At 43.1% G+C, this 14,543-nt stretch overlaps 1 protein-coding gene across 1 annotated transcript; it reads right to left on the bottom strand.

Annotated features, from left to right (window-relative positions):
• Nucleotides 1-5,076: 5,076 nt before the first annotated feature.
• On the bottom strand, nucleotides 5,077-13,267 carry LOC147737076 (uncharacterized). The gene has a single exon (XM_086963805.1). The coding sequence runs from the start codon at nucleotides 12,468-12,470 to the stop codon at nucleotides 11,727-11,729; it is 744 nt and encodes a 247-aa protein (XP_086819931.1). The 5' UTR covers nucleotides 12,471-13,267; the 3' UTR covers nucleotides 5,077-11,726.
• Nucleotides 13,268-14,543: the final 1,276 nt, after the last annotated feature.

Genomic DNA, 14,543 nt, shown 5'->3' with positions numbered 1-14,543 from the left:
CACCCCTCCCTGCTGCTCTGTCAGTGACTGAACACTGCACGAGGCAGGATCAGTGGTTACCGCCCTCCCCTGCTGCTCTGTCAGTGATGGACTCCTGTATGAGACAGGATCAGTGGTTACCGCCCTCCCCTGCTGCTCTGTCAGTGATGGACTCCTGCATGAGGCAGGATCAGTGGTTACCGCCCCCCCCTGCTGCTCTGTCAGTGATGGACTCCTGCATGAGACAGGATCAGTGGTTATCGCCCTCCCCTGCTGCTCTGTCAGTGATGGACTCCTGCATGAGACAGGATCAGTGGTTACCGCCCCCCCCTGCTGCTCTGTCAGTGATGGACTCCTGCATGAGACAGGATCAGTGGTTACCGCCCCCCCCTGCTGCTCTGTCAGTGATGGACTCCTGTATGAGACAGGATCAGTGGTTACCGCCCTCCCCTGCTGCTCTGTCAGTGATGGACTCCTGCATGAGACAGGATCAGTGGTTACCGCCCTCCCCTGCTGCTCTGTCAGTGATGGACTCCTGCACGAGGCAGGGTCAGTGGTTACCACCCCTCCCTGCTGCTCTGTCAGTGATGGACTCCTGCATGAGACAGGATCAGTTTTTACCCCCCTCCCCTGCTGCTCTGTCAGTGATGGACTACTGCATGAGACAGGATCAGTGGTTACCGCCCTCCCCTGCTGCTCTGTCAGTGATGGACTCCTGTATGAGACAGGATCAGTGGTTACCGCCCTCCCCTGCTGCTCTGTCAGTGATGGACTCCTGCATGAGACAGGATCAGTGGTTATCGCCCTCCCCTGCTGCTCTGTCAGTGATGGACTCCTGCACGAGGCAGGGTCAGTGGTTACCACCCCTCCCTGCTGCTCTGTCAGTGATGGACTCCTGCATGAGACAGGATCAGTGGTTACCCCCCTCCCCTGCTGCTCTGTCAGTGATGGACTACTGCATGAGACAGGATCAGTGGTTACCGCCCTCCCCTGCTGCTCTGTCAGTGATGGACTCCTGTATGAGACAGGATCAGTGGTTACCGCCCTCCCCTGCTGCTCTGTCAGTGATGGACTCCTGCATGAGACAGGATCAGTGGTTATCGCCCTCCCCTGCTGCTCTGTCAGTGATGGACTCCTGCATGAGACAGGATCAGTGGTTACCACCCCTCCCTGCTGCTCTGTCAGTGACTGAACACTGCACGAGGCAGGGTCAGTGGTTACCACCCCTCCCTGCTGCTCTGTCAGTGACTGAACACTGCACGAGGCAGGGTCAGTGGTTACCACCCTCCCCTGCTTCTCTGTCAGTGATGGACTCCTGCATGAGACAGGATCAGTGGTTACCGCCCTCCCCTGCTGCTCTGTCAGTGATGGACTCCTGCACGAGGCACGATCAGTGGTTACCGCCCTCCCCTGCTGCCCCGTCAGTGATGAACTCTTGCTTGAGGCAGGATCAGTTGTTACCGTCCTCCCCTGCTGCCCCCTTAGTGATGGACTCCTGCACGAGGCAGGATCAGTGGTTACCACCCTCCTCTGCTGCTCCGTCAGTAACTGAACACTGCACGCAGAAGACATATCAAAAGACATTTACAAGAAAGTGTAATTCAGGGCAGTGAGCTGCATTCTATGTAAATCTGGTATTGCTGCTCTAGTCGACGCAGGCATTGAGCCTACAGCAACCTTTAATATACAATGTATTGAGGTGCACGCATCCGGGTAACACAACAAGGTCTTATTGTTCTTTTGAAGGCTTTGCACTGTGTAACTTTCCTAACTGATCCCTCACTATTCCGGTGCTCAGCCTGGCTATCAGTGTTCAAAGATGCATGCAGGATGTGGCCGCCTGGATGAACAACAACAGTTGCAAAGTCAACACAGACAAGACAGAAGGTCTCACCTTTAAGAATGACAAGGATACCCTCTGGAAAAACGGATAGTAGCCAGCTGAGCTGGGTCCTAACCCCTAACCCACCGAACACACATGCAACCTCGGCATTATCCTGGAGAGGCAGCTATCCATGAAGCAGCAGGTCAGGGCAGTCTCTTCCATTTGCTTTCTCACCCTCACAATGCTCAGGAAGGTCTTCAGATGGCTCCCAGCTAACACCAGGCGAACTGTCACACCGCCCTCGTCAACAGCAGACTTGAGTACAGCAACTCCCTCTGCTTTGGAATCACCACCCAACACTGGAGGAAACTCTAGCCCATCCAGAACACAGCAGCCAGACTCAACCTTGACCTCCTCAGACAGATGCTCATCACCCCTCAGCCTGGGAAACTCCATTGGCTATCAGTCTAGAAGAGATGCAAGCTCAAGCGGGTCGCCCTGGCTCCTGATGAGATGAGAGCAGGAGATGTTGGAGGCATAATCCTTGTGCCTTTAAGAGAGGTGATCCCTCACCTGCAGGGCTCGCAGGGGATTCCTCCTGCACTACAGGATGCCTGAACTTCCTGTGTAGAGGGGGCAGTGTCAGGTCCTGCATGCTTTGGGATCCTTCTCTTCTCGTTGTTGTGGACACGGAGGAAAGAGGCCCAGGTACTCAGATTGGGTGCTTCCAGATTGTGGCAGTAATGGAAGGGTGCCCGATTCCTGCACATGCGCGGGAGGAGAGGAGTCCACACATGGGCAGGCTTTCACCTTCGGAGGGTGAGGATGAGCATCCCTGTATACCCGCCTTTCCGTTGAAAGGCCAGAGTGCAGGCATATCAGTCTCTTTCCTGGATGATCTTGTTTTGAGGATTTGTGCTGCAGCATTCCTGACTTGGTAAATTGCTGATTATTGTTGGAGCCATCATGGGGAAGCAGTCTTTTAAAAGGATGAATGTTTCTCCATCATCTGCTTCTTCTTCTCATAAAAGAATGCAGTGGGGACAGATATTTCCTTTCACGTGGTTAGATCTAGAGCATTGGCAAGGTGCGCTTCCATAGCTTCTAGGCACAATCTGTATCTTAAAGACTGGAAGACGGATGCAGCTCACAGAGCCATTTGAAGGGGAGAGGTTCTTTGCTGCGGATTGAGAAGACAAGCTGCATCGTATGTTCATAGAGTGTAAACATTCCACTTCTTTTTTAAAGGATTCCTCAAGGGATATTTAGAGATTAAGCAAAATATATTATTGTTTAGGTCAATTGCTTTATGGTGTAATATTAAATATGAATGGAAATATATTTAGCAGACACAAATAGGGTGACATAACTTTTAGTGTCATATTTTACTAAGAGAATAATGGAAAGAAATGTGGACAGGTTTTAAAAAATCTCATTAGTAAGCAATATAATCAGGTGACAATATATTGCAAATTTATACTCTATAAATTAGATGCCATTATAAGATATTTATTTATAATTGTTTTTATATTCTAAATGGTTTTTGTGTTCTTATTGGGTGATAATTTACACTATTTTGTTTATAATATGTTTTCTTTGCGTCTTTATTATGGTCTTGAAGACACGGTCTTACATAAAGCACAGTGAAACATAGGATGCTGTTTATCTAGCTGCCTCTTTTTGGATTAAAGATATTGTTTGTGATACCCCAATAAACTAGGGCTCTGGTCTAACTCTAGAGGGTTTGACCTTCCCACCCACTGGTGCCTTGACTGAGTTCAGTGCTCCATTGCTTAAACAGAATTCCAGGTTATTGTATCCCCACCAGGCATAACTGCTAGTGTGTTGTCCATGCCTTTTGGGTTACTAACAGTTCTGTAATGGTTCAGGGACGCAGTGGTACTTCTGCTCTTTAGAATAGCACGCACAACTACAGTAAAAATAAAAGACTATATTAATGTTTGTAAGTGTTTATTTCAACTCTCATCCTGTTGCTTAGTACATGAGCAATAACCACACATATAAAATTAGAACAGCACTAATGATTGTTACGAGAAGCAAGAATAATATAAACATTTATAACAAGATTGGAATGTTCCCAGGAGCTTAGCACTCAGAAGACTACTTCTGTGTGCTACACTAAGAAAGTATGGAGTAACTAACTTGCCTCTGGAGATTCTGGGAGTCCGCGCCCTGCATACCTGTTCACGTTGGAGAAGCTGTGACTGTCAGACTTCAGTCGAGAAAGAGTGTCTCCTTGAAAGGATAACATACATCAGCCGGGTTCAGCTCTGCTCCTCTCTGTATTGGCTCTCAGCAGAAGAATGGATGCTGCGGCAGTCTGGCAGTAGCTCTTGCGATGACCTGTGGCGAAGACCTCTCTAATGGAATGGACAATTCATGGGGTGTACATATAGTGTTGCCCACTGAATTTTAATCTATATTGGTGGACTTTCCATCACTTTGAGACATAACTGATATGAACCAGCATGATGAAAATATGTCAACTGGGTTTACTTTGCACATTCACTCTAAGACCTTGAAAGGCAGCTATCAGAGACAGTAGCATGTATGTTAGCAAAGCTGTTGTTTTGATGAATTGGCACTTTCCCAAGTTTTCTAAAGGATAACGCCATGCTGTATATGGGCCAGAGGTAGAGAGGCGAATGTGTTGTGATCTCTCAACAGCTGTGTGCCTAGTTATCTATTTGGGAAAATAATATTGTCTGTGATAACCATATAACCATACAACGGGAGAACAATCCCACATCACTGGAAGGTGGAAGAGAAGAACCCGGAACAGTGGAGTATCGGTGCACACGGAAGCGCCGAAGGTCAGCTGTGAACAATTTTCAGGTAAAAAAACGTATTTGTATTTTTGTGATTGAAGATTTCCTGATTAGTTTTCTCTCTAAATTGAACCTTACATTGTGAAGTACATAGAGCAAACAAACTGTATCCCCCCCAAAATACCTTAGAATCCTTTTTAAGTCTCTAACAGTAGATGTAATAAATACTGTTTGAAGCAAGATGATAGGGTTATACCGGCTGGGTTGGTTGAAGTACATGCAGGGCCACTGACTCGGGCTCTCCCAACTGCTTCCATTTTCCTAAATAGCCCTTTTTCTGAGAAAAATGTTAAAGATGCAACACATCAGAGCAGTGGTTCTAGAACTTTTGAGGCCCCCCACTGAATCATTACTCGAATCCAGGGTGCCCACTGAGTTATTATTGAAAGCCAGGGATTTCCCTGGCTTAAGACATTTCTATGATTTGGACCTCAAAACAATACTCAAAAATATAGGAACAAGTAATCACCAAATTCCCAACTATTCAAATCTTTTCTTTGATTCACAATCAAATATTGAAAAAGTTTTCAAATTGTCAGTTTTCCTTCTTTATTTGAACATACTTTATTAGTTTGAATGTATTCATTTTTCATATTATTTAATTTGGTAAAAAACAGTCCCTGACCCACTGAGCAGGCGCAGCAGGCTCCAAGGGCTCCTCGGACCACAAGTTAAGCATCACTGCATAAGAGAACTAAATTGGGAGGGACAATATATATAAAGGAGTCACAAACCAGTATCGGCAAAATTAAAGCTAGTCGTCTAAGTTTCTTTCATGAAATAACAACTTTCCATCATTAAAACTGGTAAAATATGGATCTTATTGGAAGACTGGAGACTCCAATCATGCTATTTTAAAGCTGCTTAATTGCAGAATCATGCATAATCGGTTTGCAGTAGAGGGTTTATAAAATGGAGGCCGACAACCAATTAGCTGCTTTGAGAATGTACTTTTATTGCAAAATCTTAGAAAGCCACGGCCCGCCTTAAAAGAATGACCCCTGAAACAGGTTATATCAATTGCAGATGGTTGCATGGACCACATAATGCATCTGGAAAGAGTAGCAGAGGATACAGGACAATGACTTTTCCTAAAGCAAATAAGGATTTGCGATTCCTGTGTTCAGAGACCCGATGCTCATGCTTTCTACTCTTTAGGACATCGAGCTACACAGAGATTTGGATGCTTGGGAAAGGCAGGCTAATCCATTGGTGTTAAAAATGTTTTTTACAGCTAGAAAGTGAGAAAAGAACTCCAGGAGAACATTGTCTAGCGAGAAAGATCCAAAGAATTGCTATCTGAAATGCAATAGAATGGTCAATTTTGCCGATCGACCCATCTGAGAGAAATCAGGATTCTCAGCCAAGCATTTAACACAATAAAGATTACATTACCATATCATAACATTAGATATTTTGCTAAAGGAGTTCTACTTATCTTTATTCTTTTCATAATAGTCAAATGAATGGATACTTCCCTACGGGCTTCCCATCGATAAAGCCTGCTGTCCACAATGGTCGATCTATGTGTGATCACCATTCTGTAACACTCTAGGCAGCTTAAGATATTTACAATAGTGACAGAGGTACAGCATTTAAAAGAGATGGTCAGTTTGACTGAATTGCAACTCGTCATTGAAATCTGTAACATTTTAATACCAACATGTGATGGTGTTAAGCGAATTCGCTCCTAGCTTCAATGAGATATAGACTTGCTTTTAGGCTACACTGTGTCCCATAAATAGGTTTTATATTCTAATACTCATGATGTAATACATCTTAGTGCACTGCAAAACATCCACAAGTTACAAGAGCCAACCATTGTTCATTTTCACCTAGGGAATTCAACTGAACAATTAGTGCGAGCAATGTTTATAAGCTTCCCCTTAGCGGCCATTAAATGTGCCCGGTCACTACATGAGACAACACACTGCCTTTGTCAGAAGGTGAAATGTGCTCTGCTGTGTTGAAATGTGTAGGCTTAAAGAAAGGAAGGACATAAACTGGATACAATGAGCACTAGTACACCGTAAGTTGTTATTCCAAAATAAGATGGACGAGAGGAACAGTGTTTGGAATATTTCAAACATCATAATGTCACTTTAGAGCACACATTTTAAAGAGATAGGCATTATAAATTTGGAATATACTTTCAAAATTAAAGCACTTTTTTACAGAAGTCACAGAGCGTAATTTTGCAGTTAATTTTCTTTCTGCAAGTAACCTTGTAATTGTCAAAGACAACAGTTAATAAGGTGAGTTTCTATAAGCAGTTAATATGGTAAATTAGTATAAGCAGCGAACAAGGTGAGTTACTATAAGCAGGTAATTTATTATACTTTCAAGCCGTATTTATTTATTTATTTATTTGTGGGTTTATACCGCTCTTGAATCGACTCCAGAAGGAGTATTTCTGCGCACAAACACCAGTAGCAGATGGAAGAGAGCAATCATTTAAAAATGGGCTAATTCTGGAACAGGAAAGTTTTCAGCTTTTTCCTGAAAGTCAGGTGGTCCGAATATTGCCTGAGCATATGCGGAAGTTTATTCCATAGAACAGGACCCACCACTGACAGAACTTTGCCACCCTGTCTTGTCTTTTTTACCATAGGCACTCGGAGGAGGAGCTGGTTGCTAGATCTGAGGGTACGGGCGGGATTATATGGCACAAATTTTTCTGCCAGATAAGAAGGACCTAGTCCGTGTAAACTCTTATGGATGATGCAACATGCCGCGCAGTGGGGAAAACTCAGCCCTGTGCGGCTTTGCGTAGTTTTTCAGAACTCTACGATCCATGGGTAAAGCTCAGTGAACTCTACCGACAAGGTGGAATTCGTCACCCACCCCTATATGTTACAAGAAAAGAGCAACAGGGGCAGCGAGCAAACCTGAGAAAAAGAATTGGAAAATGTTTGCCAGTGTAAAATAATAGTCACTTTGAGGTAGAGGGAGAGCTGATATTCTCAACAGTCCGTGTCAATACCTGAGATGTTTGTGAAAGATCTTTAGTTACAAGAAGGCATCAGTACAGTCCCCATATCCTTCTTTCTGCAGCAGCTTTGTCTCACAACAATGGTGGCAAACAGTTAGGATCGCAGATAGAAGGTGGACAGCATTACTAGCAGCACGTCTCTCTTCATGAACACAGAAGGAGAGAAGGTAGTACCATATCAGGCAAAGAACCTATTCTCACTCAGAAAGCAGGCACACTGGTGAGAATGGTGCACTCTGTTATCACGTGTGTCAGACTCCTGCTGAAAGCTGTCATGCTGTCAAGATAGGAGCCCTCTATTGCCAAATAAACTAGGCTCCTTGTTGACATCGCACATTATCTTTATAGTTTAGGGAACACATCTCATTTAACATCTCTTTCTACACAATCAGCAGTGAAATACCATGAACTAAAAGACATTATTTTGCTTTATTACATTTCAAAAAACATAGATTTCCTATTAATATGTAAAATTTAATCATCCTTGTGTACATTGCATAGAATCGTGATTGCTTTTTACTGGATCATATTTTAGTTCATGTTAATTTGAAAGTAAGGTGGGTTTGATCCTGGTACACGCCTCTGTAGTGTGTTTTTAAAGGCTCATGGATGTCCATGCATGGGCCGTGGTCGGATGTTTGGTTGTGCTTTATTAGTAGAGATTTAAAAGTGTCTGTATTCAAATTCTTTATGCCACTAATGGCTGGACCAGCCACTTATTCATAAATATGTAGAGTTGAGTTTAAAAATGGTTCCTGTTAACATAAAGGAAAGTGAGTTTGATCCTGGTACAGATCCCTGTAGTGTGTTATTTTTAAGGATGGGTGTACTGAAGACCAGTCATGTGTCTTAATCCTCACTGACTGGGTGGTTGTGATAGTGGTCGATGGAAGGAAAAACTTCCTGAACTCAGCACTTCGCTAAAATGAACTCAGTGAAAGGCATTATTTTTTACCATCTTCGGCTACTGAAGATGTGCCCTTTCCTTTAATTTGAGTTGCATATTATATTGGTGAACTCCTTCCTCTATGCAAGCCTAGGCTATGAGAACACTGCGTATTTGATGGCTCCAGCAACACAAAAGAGCACTTCAGATTATTTAGAATGCTGCGGTGTATCTTATTTGTGGTCTGAGGAAGCCCCAGCTGCATAATAAAGTTTATTGTTTGCACACGAGGCAGCACATACTTTGTAAGTCCATTCAAACACTGGCAGAGCTAATAAATTGAGGGTTCCTCTTTGCATGTAAACACAAGCCTGAATATCATTTGTGTCAAGACTCAGTATCATTTGTGCTCATTCTCTTCTGAATCCCGATTTCTTTTCCAGTGCCAAGAATCTAGAAATATCTAGTAGGGAGTCAATAGGTCTGGATTCTAGCTCTTCAGAGCTGGAATTCTTTACTGCTCAAGATGCAATCTCTCCCTAGCTGTCAAGATTTTAGAAACCAAATGAGAACTAAACTTTTCAACAGCCCTTTCTCCTATCAATAATTTTGCTATCATGCTCCAGGTCTGTTCTTTCACCAGTTCGGATTTGGATGAGTGATTCTCTGTAAAAAAGATACATTTAAAATTCTAATTGTGAATCATTTACATAGTGGTAAGCCAGCAAATCTCTCAAGGATCCAGCTCGATGTTGTACACCTTTGGGGAAGTGCCACTATGGCTCGTGCATTAGAAGATGCATGTGATGATGGAAATGAGCATCACTTCTCCTGCATCATGGGTGGGAAGACATATATTGGGCACTGCCACAGGGTTCCTCCTTGAGTCCCATCCTCTTCAATGTCTACATTGCTCCACGGCCTCCATTGTATGGCCCTGCGACTTCAGCATTATCTCAAGTGCAGATGACATGCAACTCATACTCTCCCTCTCAGAAGAAACATCGATCACACAATCACCCTTCCTTATGTGCATTTCCAACATAGCATAATAGATGAAAAGAAGCTGCCTCAAGCTACATGCTGACAAATCTGAAGTGGTACTGTCCGGCAAGTACATCTCTCTCTGGACCCTGGCCAGGTAACCCAGCACCAGAGGCCCTACATCCATTCCAACTACAACACCAGGAAATTGGTATCATAATCGATAGCCAAATCTCCATGACCAGCCAAGACCGCACAGTAGCAGCTCCATGCTTCCACACTGTCAAGATGCTCAGAAAAATATTCAAACGGATCTCACTAGACAGCAGCAGGAGGGTCAGATAGCATTCTTCACCAGTAGACTAGACTACGGCAACACCCCCTATGCAGGTACAACCACCAAGTTCACCAACAAATATCAAGCGGTTCAAAATACAGCAGCAGACTCATACTCAATCTCTATCCATGGACACACATCACCCTCACTGACTCCCCATCTAGAAGTGCACCACGTTCAATCCTCCCACATTCACCTACAAAGGCACTCCACATCTTAGTCCTTGCGTAGCTCAATGACCACATTCACTTCCATACCCATAATAGGCAACTCAGATGGACTGGACGACTCCACAACCAAATCCTGCATCACCTCACTACCAGATATGTCTTCTCCCAATCGCCCCCAAGACCAGAAGGAACTCCCCCTCCCCATCAGAGCCTGTATTTTCTCAATTAGTGATCAGGGTGTCTTGCAAATCCAGTTGGCATAACAACCGTAACTGAACGCATCAAGCCTGAGAGTTGCAGCTCATATTTTCACACTTTCACTTCTCCTGCTTTTGGACACTGTTCTCTAGATGCAGCCACAGAACCAGCAATGTTCCTTAAAATGACGTAACACCCGAACCAGCTATGAATTTCCACCAGTATGTGCTTGTTAAATTAGTTTTAGTGTGCTGGGCTTAAAGGGTTATTAACTTAGCAGCGCTTACGGGGCGGGGCGGCCGCACGGCGGCCGCATGCTGGTGACAGAACCGCTCCGTCACCAGCCGCGGTTGAGCTGTGCTGGTGACGGAGCGGTTCCGTCATGACCCGCCCCGCTCAATACAACTGCCGCGCAGGCGCGAAATCAGCACCGCGCAGGTGCGGCGCCGGGCCATGACGGAACCGCTCCGTCATCAGCACAGCCCAACCGTAGCTGATGACGGAGCGGTTCCGTCATCAGCAGGGGAGGGGTTAAAGAAATTAACAATCGCTGAGAACAGACACTTTTATAATTTTACAAATATCAGTTTTTTCTTCTTTCCTTCTAATCCAGTCTTTCATCACCTACTTTTTATAATCTGGTATTCGAAGATTCCATATAATTGTAATTTTATTATTTTGAATAAGTCCTTCATCTCAAAAGAACTGCAATTTTTTAATCTTGAGTATGTCCACAGACAGGATGTTGATGGCCTTAAATGTTTGTGTATTTGCTGCACCTCTAGGATTACTTCTATGCGCGTTTCATTAAGGTGAGTTTTTGCTCATGGTATTCAAAGGATTATAGGGGTGATAATCCGAAAAAGGTCTTCACTTATTCAATGTACTTGAATGTTTTTCCCTTGGGTGTGTTTGCTGAAGGCTTATGTAGTAGTGATGACTAACTAAAGCTCTTCACACATTCACTGCACTTGAATAGTTTTTCCAGTGTGCATACACTGGTGCTTAGTAGGTGTGAAAATCATCAAAAGCTCTTCAAGCATTGGCTGTACTTGAGTGGGTTTTCCTCTGTGTGTATACACTGATGTCTTTGTAGGTTTGATAGTTGACAAAAGGCCCTCTCACATTGACTGCACTTGTCTTTTCCTCTGTATGTGTTTGCTGATGAGTCATTAATGTAGAAGATTTACTAAAACTACGTCCACATTCACTGCACTGATATGGTCTTTCCCCAGTATGAGTTCTCTGATGCTGTTTTAGGTGTGCCGATTGACTAAAGCTCTTCTCACATTCACTGCATTTGAATGGCTTTTCTCCGGTGTGTGTTCGCTGATGATATCTTAATGTTGATAAGTTACTGAAACTACTTCCACATTCACTGCACTGATATGGTTTTTCCCCAGTGTGAGTTCTCTGATCCTGTTTTAGGTTTGCCGATTGACTAAAACTTTTCTCACATTCATTGCACTTGAATGGCTTCTCCCCTGTGTGTGTTCGCTGATGGCTTTACAGGTATGATAACCGACGAAAGCACTTCACACATTCACTGCACTTGTATGGCTTTTCCCCTGTGTGTGTTCTCTGATGAATCCTGAGATATGAGGAGTTCCTAAAACGGCTTCCGCATTCATTGCAATGGTATGGTTTTTCCTCTGTGTGTGTTTGCATATGATTTATTAATGTTGTGGATTCTCTAAAACTACAACCACAATCAGTGCATTTAAATGGTTTTTCCTCTGTGTGTGTTCGCTGATGAATCCTGAGTTTTGCCGATTCAGTAAAACTTCTTCCACATTCACTGCAATGATATGGTTTTTCCCCCGTGTGTTTCCGTTGATGGTTTTGTAGGTGTGATAACTGACTAAAGCTCTTCAAACATTCATTGCATATGAAAGGTTTTTCTCCTGTGTGTATTCGCTGATGTTTCCTTAATGTTGATGATTGACTAAAACTACTTCCACATTCATTGCAGTGATATGGCTTTTCCCCGGTGTGTGTTCTCTGATGCTGTTTTAGGGTTGATAACCTACTAAAACTCTTCTCACATTCATTGCACTTGAATGGTTTTTCCCCCGTGTGCATTCTCTGATGAATCCTTAGCTTTGAGGAGTCAATAAAACTACTTCCACATTCTTTGCAATGGTAAGATTTTTCCCTTGCGTGTTTTTGTAAATGTCTTTGCAGGCCTGATAATTGAATGAAGCTCTTCACACATTCACTGCAGTTGAATGATTTTTCATCTGTGTGCATTTGCTGACAGCACTTTAGTAGTGATGACAAACTAAAGCTTTCGCTGCATGTGTATGATTTTTCTTTCTTTGGGTCAGGTATATATTTTTCTTCATCCTATTTCTGCTTTTCCGGATGGGCCAACATGGTTGATAAAGCACTTGCGTTAGTCTCACATTCCCTGCAAGTGTGTGATATTTCAGAAATTGTCTTTCTGATTTAACAAAGTACAATTATCACTAAATGCCCTTCTTAGTGGGCAATTGTGTCTTTAGATTCAATAATGGTGTTGGTGCTTGTGGATACAGATTAATCATCCTACTGGTCACAACAAATTGGGGAAAAGTTTGTATTGTAGATAGCAGAACTTGTCTTTTCTTCACCCTTCAGTTGTCTGGCTCCACTCCATTGTGCTCTTCTCTGTTTGATGTTGTTTAGTTAGAAAGTGTTTGCAGTACACCTACAGCACTGAATGGTGGGTTGTTATAATTGTGGACAGCAAAGCATTGATGTAACCACATCCTACAGATCCCATGATAAAATGCTGTTATTGGACTTGTTTATACAGGAGGTAGTTTGCCTTAATTCTCTAAAGTTCTTTTCTTCGTCTTGTTGCGTGGAGGTGCACAGCTCCGACTCTTACATCTACTGTACTGCCCTTGACTGCTTCTTCCAGGATCTGTCAGTTTATGCTCGGGGTCCTCTGTCTCGGATGTGAAGGCTTTCTTTAATATTGGAGCTTATTTACTATGACTGTTTCTGCAGATTTACAGCATTCTCTTCTTTATTCATAAACATTTTGTGCATCCAAGGTTTTTTTTCTGTTGAATGTAAAAAAAAAAAAATTACTACATGGAAAGATAATGGAATTTGCGTGCACAATATTTAACCGGCCATGAAAACATCTCTGCTATACCAGCTGTGTAACTTATCAAGGTTATTTCACTATAAACAGATATTTCAATAAAAGTTCAGTTGAACATGTCACAACTTATTTATTTCAGAAAAGGTGTTGATTTACCAGTGTTCATAGAGTAAATTAGTAAAGAAAGAACACTTGCATAGCACTTGCATAAATGTTACAGCTCTATGTAGCTGCATATAGTCAAGATTAGTTTTAAACAAGAACAGCGCTTTGAGAAAGAGATGGACGGGAAGACCGAAGGCAGCAGGATGCACCTCACAGTGTTGTGGCATTCATCCAACAGTTTTGTACATGGAGCTGCCTGGCTTCATTGCCTGCCCCTACAATATGCTGTAGGGCATTGGTCCGTTGATTTTTTTTATTTTATGGTGTAACGTACCTGGTCTGGAAACTGATAATGCGGAGCCCTGAAGGTGAAAATGGTATTGATGAAATGATTTTGGTGAGCGGATAATCTATTTGAAGTTGAGCATTGGTGACACCCAATGGTTGTGGAAGTCCAATGTGCAGATTAGTCGACACAAATAATACAAATGCATCCTTTCTGCTTAGCCAAGAATAACAGATACATTAAGCAGCATGAATAAATACAAGCTGGCATCGTCAGAGTTGTCCAAGGTAAATGGTGTTGTCAGAAGAGCAGATAAACTGATGGTGCCACAGTGGAGGGTGAAGTTGATGGATTTGTTACATGAGGGACATGGTGCTCTAACGGTGCATGAATTTCACCAAGCAGCATACAGGGCCCAAGAAGTTTGCACTTTAGCTTTGCATCTAACTTTATGGCATTCTTACAATAGTTCTGGGTAAGTTAATTTGTGACAGGTAGCACTAGTTTTCATGTTGCCTGTGAAAACTGATCAAACTACAAGAGATAAAGCAAATGATAAGCCACACGATGAGTGGCCAAAGGCAGCAGCTCTCAGACGCTGAACTCCATGAGCAACAGCAGCTTGAGGAAAGGTCAGACTTATTGTTTTCTTTAAAATGACTGATCTTTATACTCTAAACTCCATGTAATTCCTCCCAGTTCAATATCTGTTTGTTTCAGAAATATTTTATTGATTTTGATAAGAAAGGCCCATGTTCTCCATAAGAACGAGCTTAATTCCCCAGGATGTATTGCTAATGCAATTATGAGGGTATGCCTGGACGGTAACTAAGATGGT

Source organism: Lissotriton vulgaris, chromosome 1_1 (genome assembly GCF_964263255.1).
Source record: "Lissotriton vulgaris chromosome 1_1, aLisVul1.2, whole genome shotgun sequence".
NCBI classification, from domain to species: domain Eukaryota; kingdom Metazoa; phylum Chordata; class Amphibia; order Caudata; family Salamandridae; genus Lissotriton; species Lissotriton vulgaris.
Note: the sequence above shows the minus strand (reverse complement) of the source record. Positions and strands in the feature narration are given on the sequence as shown.

What these genes read in the sequence shown, in the direction of transcription:
- LOC147737076 (XM_086963805.1), bottom strand. Translation starts at nt 12,470, where the DNA reads ATGCACACAGATGAAAAATCATTCAACTGCAGTGAATGTGTGAAGAGC.